The sequence below is a fragment of the Alligator sinensis genome, unplaced genomic scaffold (genome assembly GCF_000455745.1).
Source record: "Alligator sinensis unplaced genomic scaffold, ASM45574v1 scaffold2249_1, whole genome shotgun sequence".
Lineage (NCBI taxonomy): Eukaryota > Metazoa > Chordata > Crocodylia > Alligatoridae > Alligator > Alligator sinensis.
The window spans coordinates 297,051-305,755 of NW_005843105.1; the positions used below are offsets into that span (position 1 = coordinate 297,051).

General features: G+C 65.6%; 1 protein-coding gene across 6 annotated transcripts; it reads left to right on the forward strand.

Annotated features, from left to right (window-relative positions):
- The first annotated feature begins 2,259 nt into the window (after positions 1 to 2,259).
- Positions 2,260 to 5,730, forward strand: FXYD2 (FXYD domain containing ion transport regulator 2). Of its 6 annotated transcripts, none has more exons than XM_025193822.1 (6): positions 2,260 to 2,573; positions 4,174 to 4,212; positions 4,537 to 4,626; positions 5,001 to 5,037; positions 5,132 to 5,162; positions 5,478 to 5,730. In XM_025193822.1, exons 1-5 carry the CDS (start codon positions 2,486 to 2,488, stop codon positions 5,154 to 5,156), a joined length of 279 nt encoding a protein of 92 aa, XP_025049607.1. In that variant the 5' UTR covers positions 2,260 to 2,485; the 3' UTR covers positions 5,157 to 5,162; positions 5,478 to 5,730. The 6 variants fall into 6 exon arrangements, with proteins under 6 accessions (XP_025049607.1, XP_025049606.1, XP_025049605.1 ...); XM_025193821.1 differs by having other exon boundaries at positions 2,308 to 2,573; positions 5,508 to 5,730; XM_025193820.1 differs by having other exon boundaries at positions 2,384 to 2,573; positions 5,132 to 5,227.
- The last annotated feature ends 2,975 nt before the right edge of the window (positions 5,731 to 8,705 follow it).

Consider the following 8,705-nt stretch of genomic DNA (forward strand, 5'->3'; position numbering starts at 1 on the left):
AGGCCTCGGGCAGGTCCCTGTGCCCCGAGGCGAGGGTTTGGGATCAAGCTGTGGGCTGATCCTCAAGACCTGTCCTGGCAGGAAGGGTGCAGAGGGCTCAGATGGGCCGTGGACGGAGGCTCTGCTTCCTGCAGCGGTGGTTGCGTGCCGTGTGCCGGCCCCGGGAGTTCACCGAGCTCGGCTCCCATCCCCTCCCTTGCAGGGGCCAGCAGGGCAGTGCCGCTCCCTCCCCTCCCAGCCAGGTGTGCTCTGGGAAGCGTTGCCCTTACCCTCCCCTGGAAACCCCGGTAGCTCCCTTCTGCTTAATGGCTCTCCCGGCAGATCAGAGCTGCGGGGCCACCACCGAGGCAGGAAGGATCAAGCGGTATTGCTGCAGGGTCTGGTTTTACCTGCAAAGGCGGCTAGGTTTTTATGCCTCCTTGCTCCTGCCGTCTTGGAAACACTTAAGGAAACAGCCCCTTTGGGGCGCACGTCCCTACAACATAAAGGCCGCTTTTAAGTCTCCTTTCAGACGAGACCAGCAGCACTTGGCGACAGCTTCGCTTGCGTGCGCCGTGCGAGGAGGGGGAATCCAGTGGCCGTGAGTTACTCTGCTCGATCCTGCTGCGGCCTGCCTGGGACCCGGGGACCTGGCACGGGACCCCCAGATACCTGCCCCCCATGGGCAGCACATGGCAGGCATCGGGGCAGCACCAAAGGGCGTTTGGAATGAGCTAGTCCCACGGTGGGATGTGCCACAGGTGGGACAAATGCCAGAGACTGGTCTCCTGGCACAACCACAGGTGAGGTCGGAGCTGCCTTGGGCCAGATACTCTGCTGGCACGCGCCAGGTGAGTGAGTGGGCTGTGTCTGATTGCCACGGCGGAGACGGTGATGCTGATGGCACGGTGCGGGGGACACTGGGCTGCCTGCAGATCCTATTCATGGTGACAGCTGCAGCACAAAGCTGCTGGCACGTTTTGGCTTGGCACAAGCTGCATGGGGCGCTGCCTGGGAGCTGGAGCACAGGACCGGGAGCCAGGACGCCTGGCTCTGCCCCGGGTCCACTCGCTGCCTTTGTAACACTGTTTGACAGCACCGGGGAGGAGGGAGCTGGGGCACTGGTCACATTACTCCCTCCAGGGTTAGTGCGAGTGGTGCGGGTGCCAGCAGCAAATGTTCTCTGTGCCGGGCTGGGCGCCCCAGGGGAGCAGCCGGGCCATGGGGGAGCCGGCAGTGCCTATGTTGCTGCTTTCTGCAGCAAGCAGCGGTGCTGAGCGCCAGCCAGGCTCTGTCGGGTGCTTGCAGGCATGTAGGTGCCAGGTGCAAACCACCTGTGGTGCATCGCTGCGTCCGTGCGGTCAGAACGTGGGCACGGGAGCTGCATCCCCTGTGGTGCCCAGCAGCTGCCCCCGGGGAGGGAGAAGAGGCGAGGAGAACAGGGAGGCCTGGGCACCTGGGGTAGGGGTGGTTTGCAAATGCAGGTGTCGGAGGCTGGGAGCTGCAGGGGCTCTGCCTCTGTGGGTTGGGTGCAGAGGAGAAGCCCCAGTGCCGTGGTGCAGGTGACCTGAGACAAGCCCCAGAGGAAAGCGTTGCAGCCTAGAGCCGAGGGTCCTGGCACCCACCACCACCAGCTCCTCAGGGCCGGGACAGTCCCAGACCTCGGGGCTGCCAGTCGGTGCAGTCAGGCTTGCAGAGCAGGCGTGGGCAGCTCGTCTGTCTGTCTGTCCGCCCATGCAGGGGCCTGTGTGGCTGCATCCCGGGCGGGAGGGAGCTCCCCAGGCTGGTTCTGTCCCATGACCGCTGGGCGCGTGGCCTGCTGGTCACTGATTGACGGAGCGGCACAAGGGGTGCGACAGCCGAGCCGCGCTCGGCCCGTACCTCTGGGGCTGTCTGCACTCGGGCAGCGCGGTCCAGCACGGGGAGCGGCCCCCGCTGCCCTGCAGAGCTGTGCCCCCACTGCCTCCCTCCGGGGACCGGGGCTGGAGCAGGCCTCTCCCGCAGGCGACCCGGGTGGTCTGAAGCCCCAGCTATCCCTTCTGCCCCCCTGCCGGGGAAGCCACCCCCCTCTAATGCTGCTAGCTCTTCTCCGGGCATAAGAGCCTTGTGCTCATGGTCTGAGCAAAGGACTGGAGCCGGGAACCCCCAGGCACCTCTGCCCCTCGCTCCCTGGCAGCCTCCGGCAAGTCCCTTCACTGCTCTGAGCCTCAGTTTCCCCTCTCTATCATGGGGATGGTGCTGCTGGCCGGGCTGCTTGGTGAGCATCTGCGAGGCGCGTAGGTTGGCCAGGGTCAGCATCGTGGCCCTCCCTGCGTGCTGGCTGGGGCAGTGCGAGGTGCCCCTCGGTGCTGTTCCTTCCCCCTCGCTCTGACGGAGGTGGGTGCGAGTCCAGAGCAGGCTGCGAGGCAGGGGGGCGGCAGGGGCCGGTCCTTTCTCTGCATAGCCCGGTTGGGCCGTGTGCCTCACCTTGTGACTGGGTAAACATTACCCTGGCCGTTAATGTTTAATGGCGCGTGCACCCCGTGAAGGTGTTTTCCCATCGTGTGCCCAGACTGAGACTCCCGCTGGACACTGCACTGGCACCATGGCTGATGGTAGGGGGCTCGGTGCCCGGGGGTCAGGCTGGTGTTGGGGGCAAGGTTGAGCTGGGCTGGGCCGGCTCATGCGGGAGCCCCGGGCCACGGGGCGTGGGGGCAGGACACGGGTCACTCCTGTCCGGGGTGCTGGATGTCAGGGGTCTCCAGGAGTGGCACAGAGATGGAGGAGCTCTGGGCTCGCTCACGCAGGTGGACGGACATCGGCAGCTCTTTGCTTGCCAAGGTGCTTCCTCCATTCTCTGGTGCAGTCGGACTTGGGGGCGCGGTGCTGCACAGTCGGGGGAGTTGAGCCCCCCCAGAGCTCTCCCCCACCAGAGGGTCTGCACCGTTGCAAAGGGGCCGGGGTGGGTGATTTCCCCCTGTTGTTCCCAGCATTGGCCCCCGCAGTCAGGCCAAGGTGGCGTTGAGCAGATGTGTAGTGCTCCCGGAGCGACCCAGCCGCACGGAGACACCAGCCTGACGCCCCTCGGCAGGGGCAGCAGCCTGGGGGCTGGGGGGTCCCCAGCCCTCTCCCCCTGCAGACTGCAGCAGGGGTGGCCAGGCCCGCGGTGGTGCCAGCTGCATTGCATGGAGCCTGGGCTGAAGTGGGCACGACATGCAGCCGCTGTCTGCCAGCAGCCGGTGCAGGCTCCTCGCGGGAGCTCAGTCCTGAGCCCTTAGGGAGGCAGGGCCATGTCTTAGCCCTGCCCTGAGGCAAGGGGAGCTCCTCAAACCCCGCACCCTTCCCTGACTTCCCTGACTTGTTTAGACTCCCTCCGTCTCTCCCAGCCTCCCTGCCTTCCTGCAGCCCCAAGCCTGCCGTGTGCAGCGGGAGGGGCTGGGGCAGGTGAGGGCAGGGGCTGAGGTGCCATCGTGTTCCTGCCCTGTGCCCCGGTCCAACACTCGACGCCGAGCGCTGCACCGGGGGTGCGGGGTGCTGCTGCCGTCACACTGCTGCACCCTGCGAGCACCCCCGCGGCAGGACGTGCTCGTCACGGTGGCTGAGACCGGAGCTCTCCTGGAGCCGCAGGGCGTCCACATCCAGCTGGGAAATCTAAACCTGGGAGCCTCCGCCCCGCCAGTCCCAGGGCCCTGCAGCTCCAGCTGCCTCGTGATGGAAAATAACACGCAAAAAATAGCCGGAGTCTGCAGGGGCTCCCTGGAAAGCCCAGCACTGTCCCCAGGGTCTCCTGGTCACGCAGCCCGTGACGCACTTGCTGTGCCTTTGCTGCCGGCTTGTTCCCTCGCCGAGCCCTGGGGAGAGGGGGCTCCTGGCTGCAGGCCGTTCCCACGGTGCCCTTGTAGCACCAATGGATAATGCATTGCAGCCCAGCAGGCATTTCATTTCAGGCTCCCGAGGTTCTGTGAGCCGTGTTTACTGTGCTCAGGGCTGCGAGCGCCCCAGCCAGGCCAGGGAATGGGGCCCGTCCTGGACCGGCCGGGGTGGGGGATCCTTGCTGCGTCTCCACCGGCCCCTGCCCGAGCACTGTATGCTGGCCGCCCCCTGCCTTGGCTGCGGGCCCGAGCCGGGTACCAGCCCCACTATGAGTTGGGGGCTCGGCCGCAGGGCCAGGGCACAGCACCCGGCCTTGCCCTGAGCATTGCCCTCTCCTTCCAGAAGCCCTCCCTGAGCAGGAGACAGCCCGGTTCACCTACGGTAAGTCTCCTCAGACGGGCCCCAGCCCAGCCCCATGGCTCTCGCCCTTGTGTGTTGGGCCCCTGACAAGGGAAGGGGTCCCTGGCAGAGCAGGCGGCGGGGAGCACGGGTGGTCCCTCGGACACGGAGTATTTGGGACACCCCAGGGCACGGGGAGACTGGGGCAGAGCTCACCCAGGACCGGCCCCGCGGGCCCCGCTCCCTCCTGCTTCCCTGGGCTGAGCCCGTGGGGAGTGCGTGGGGTGCCAGGGCAGCTCCAGCCCCGGGGCCACCCATGCCCTGGCCACCCCTGCCAGGCAGCCCTCCTCACCAGGCTGTAACAAGCCCCTCTCCCCCGAGACTATGACACCGTCCGGAATGGGGGGCTGATCTTCGCCGTGGTGGCGTTCCTCGTCGGACTCCTCATCATCCTCAGTAAGTGCTGCTGGGTGTGACGGGCGGGGCGGGGCGGGGGCTTTGCGGGGCCCTTCACGGCACATCTGCCCCAGCCCCAGCCGGCTCACCCCATCGCCCCATGTCCCCAGCCCCCCCGGAGGGAGAAGCAGTGAAGGGCTGTGGTGCCGTCCCCAGGGGCCGTAACCTGCTGGGGCTGGCTGAGCACTTGGCTGAAAGAGCTGGGGGTCGTGCCAGCCAGCCCTGGCCGTGGAGCCCCTGGGCCTGGCGGCAGAGGCCATCCATGGCTCCATGGGCTGCGGGGGCAGAGCCCAACGGGGAGGGTCCGTGCCCCGGGGGCGCTGCAGGAGGATGGGGGGGGTGTGCAGAGCCCTGATCTCGCCCCTTGTTTCCAGGCCGGCGGTTCCGCTGCGGAGGCAAGAAGAAAAGCAGGTCGGTTGTCTTTGAAATCGCCCCGGCCCCTCCCTGCCCCATGCCGGGAACTGGTGTCTAACGCTGCTCTCTTCCTTCCTGCCCCTTTCCTCAGACAAGGCGACAACAATGACCTGTAGCTGCAGGTACTTGACGGAGGGCCGGCCCTGGGCTGCGGGGCACGTTGGCGCCAGGTGGGCAGCGATGCCGGGTGCGCTGTGCTGGGTTAGCAGATGGTCCTCCTGGCAGGAAGGGCTTGAGTGGGTGCTGGCGGCTCGCTGGGGCAGGACCTGGCTATGAGAGGGGTGGAAAGGAGAAGGAGGGCCTAGGAGCTGGGCTCGGGGTCCTTGGTTTTGCATTCACAAAGCCGAGCGCCAGGGTGGGTCCCGCATGGCCCTGGGGGCGCAGCGAGTGCAGAGTGTACCGGCAGGTGCAGCTCTGAACGGGCACCCTCCTTGCAGCTCCTCCCCTTCCCACTGCTGTCTCTGCAGCCGGAGCTGCCCGGCGGTCCGGAAAGAGGCTTCTTGCACTGCATCCTCACCGGGCACCATGCCCCCCGCGCCGCTGTGATGCACACACCAGCCCCTGCCTCCTCAGTGCACGCTCGTGGTTTTCCTGCTGTAGATCAGCTAAGCACCTCCATGCCTCAATAAAGCTCCTGTCTGAGACGGCTAAAGCCCATGTGCATGGGGGCTATTCCTCCAGTGTCTCTTCCCTGTGGGCACGGTGTGGCTTTGTGCCTGGGCTGGGTCTGGGTAGGTCTGTCTGCTGCTATATGCATGTGGCTGACATCTGCACGGGCACCACTGGGTTCCTTGGCGAATGGTTAGCGCAGCTTTCCCAGGCTCTGCTACAGCCGGGATGTCGGCTGTGACCCCCACCTCCCCAGCGACCGCCCTCTGAACCAAGTGGGACATGCCAGGGTTTCTTTAAGAAAAGGGTGAATAACCTACAACTTCCTCGCACAGCCTTTGTCGGGGCAGCCCCGGGTCAGCTGCTCCCCAGCACTTCTCTCGCCGTGGGGTCAGAATCGGGGCCAGGCAGGGATCCCGTGCCGCGGCTGCAGGGGAGCAAGATGGGGGAGCCGCTGGCAAGCAGGCAGGAGTGTGGGGAGCAGCTCCTGGCCCCTCCGTGATGCTGTGGGCATGAGGACGCATCCCACCCACCACTGGATCCAAGCTAAGCACCTGCTGAGATGGACCCACACAGCCTCTGGCAATCACTGTATGGGTGTGAGGGCTTGGCCAGGGCTTGCCTTCATGCAGTACCAGCCTGTAGGTGCCAAGTGGGGCCCAGAGCGAGCCAGGGCCGAGGGCACTTGGAGCGGGTGGGCTGAGCTCCAGGAAGCAGGAGCCCTGGTGCAGGTGAGGCAGGCCAGGTCCCTGGGCAGGACGGCCCTGGGCGCTGAGGCCAGTTCACCTTGCTCGCTGCTTCCCCTGGCCCCAGCTGCTGTGCGGGGCCTGGGCCCAGGACAGACGTGCTGCTGCTGCCATCTCGTGTCCAGCTGGGGCTGGTGCATCGCTCCACGCTGGCTGCCCACCCTGGCCCTGCGGGCAGTGCCAAGCGCTGCAAGTCCAACTGTCTCACATGCCCTTTCTAATGGGGCAGCAGTCCGGCTGCTGCTGGTGTGGCTTTTGCAGATGTGTGAGAGCTTCCACGGAGCTCGGGATCCCGAGACACGTTTCTGGGCTTGCTTTTCAGTATCCCACTGGGTACGGGTGTCATTGGGGTGCAGCTGTTCCCGCCATCAATAACTTTCTACTCTAAGCTCAGCTCATGGTGTGAGAGTGAGACAGGATGGACCCTGGGCCGCAGAACAGCTGCTGACCCAAAGGTGCTTGTTAATGGCCCGGAGAAGGGGCAGCTGTGTGGAGAATAATCTCTTTAATAAAGATTCACTGCATGCACCTGGTGCTCAAACACTGAGTCACCAGATGAGGGGAGCAAAGCTCCACGTCCTCCTCTCGTGCTGGCTGAGGCAGGCGCAGATGTGTGCATCTCCCCAGCCCCTGGGACCTGGTGCCCTGGCCCGGGCTCAGTGGCCATTAGGTGCTGGTGCTTTCACAGGCAGTGTGTTGTCCTCCCCGTGCCCTCTGTCACATGCTGAATGTCTCCATTGCAGTCGGACTCGGAGGCGTGTGGCTCCACTGCTTGCAGCTGTGCGGAGGCGAGAGGGTGGTCTGGGCCTGCCCACGGTGCATCCGTAGCAATGGAAAGGGGAGGGGAGGCAGGGCCCTGTTGAGCCAAGCAAACCTTGGGTTAGGCTGCTCAGATGTGGCTTCATTGAGGTGACGGCACAGTGAAGGAGGCTGCCTCTCCCTGCCGGAGCTACCTGCTCTGCTGTCCTCCCCAGCGAGAGCCACACTGCAGGCTCACCAGAGCCCTGCTGCTCCCCTGGACACCCCTGGGCTGCACTCGGGCTCCTCGTGGCCCAGCCCCCTCTGGCACTGATGGCTCCAACCTGCCCCAGGGCTGCACGTGTGTGCGCATGTGTGTGCACGTGCATGTGTGTTGCAGGGGGGGTGGATGTGTGAGTAGGACCCATGCGGGGCAGCACAGGGTGCACTAAGCCTCCACCATGGCTTCGCAGGACCATCCCTCACCGCTGCCAGGTCTGATGGGACTCGACCTGGTGCCAACGCGACACGTTCTCCCTGCTCGGGCTCAGCCCTGGCTCTGTTTAGAAGTCCAGCCCAGGCAGCGTTTGCCCACCCCGGCCCTCAGTTTGTCTCCAGCCCCAAACTCGGGTGGCACAACGGTCTGTCTCCTGCACTGCTCCTCAGGCCGGGGCAGCTTCTGCCCAGGACTTTTTCCCACGTGGCTTCCACGGTAGAGCATGGCTACAGCCTGGCCCTCCTTGGGGAACGGAGGCGATGATGTGCTCGTGACAGAGGGGTTGTGACACATGGAGGACGTGCAGTGCTGGAGCACGCGGAGCGCTGGGACTCCTCCAGTCATCGCGGAGCATCGTCCTGTCTCCCCCCGCGGTGCGATCACTGCAGACACGCAGGCATGGCTGAGGGCTCCTGCCTTGGACGGGCCGGGGTGGGAGTGCACCTAGCCCAGGCCACAGGAGGGAGGAGATGCTCCTGGGGGAGCTCCATGGTATGTTTGGAGCATCTCCAGCTGGAGGGAGGCTACAGCCTTCCTGCAAGTCCTGTGAGCCGGGCAGTGCCTGGGGTGGAGCTGGGGGCACAGTGCCAGGGCTGGGGCTGCTGGCGAGGAGACCTCAAAGCCCGCTCTGGACTGGCTTTAAGGTCAAAGAATAAGGTCCCGTCTCCCATAAGCTCCCCAGGGCCCCCATTTCCCTGCCCCAAGTGTCCTTTTAAAGACGCAGCAGAGGATGGGGCATGTGCTGGGCTGGGCTGTGGCCTGGGAGGGTCCCAGAGCCGGAGCAGCCCCGTCCCAGGCCCCCCGGACTTGAAGTGAACAGATTAGCAGTCATGGCTGGCTTTCCTAAGCAGGAGGATCTCTGTCTGGGCACCAGATGGCATTAATAGCATTATTCTGCTCTGCTCACACACACGCCTGCGCGTACGGACACGCACGCCTGGCCCTGACACAGCGCTAGGGGAAGGGATGCCCAGCCGGCCCAGCCACGAGAGCCCCCTCCACCACCTCCCACCTGGGGCCGTGTCCACATGTGAGCGCTGCGTCCCTGCCGCGGGGCCCGAGCGCAGGCCCCCGGC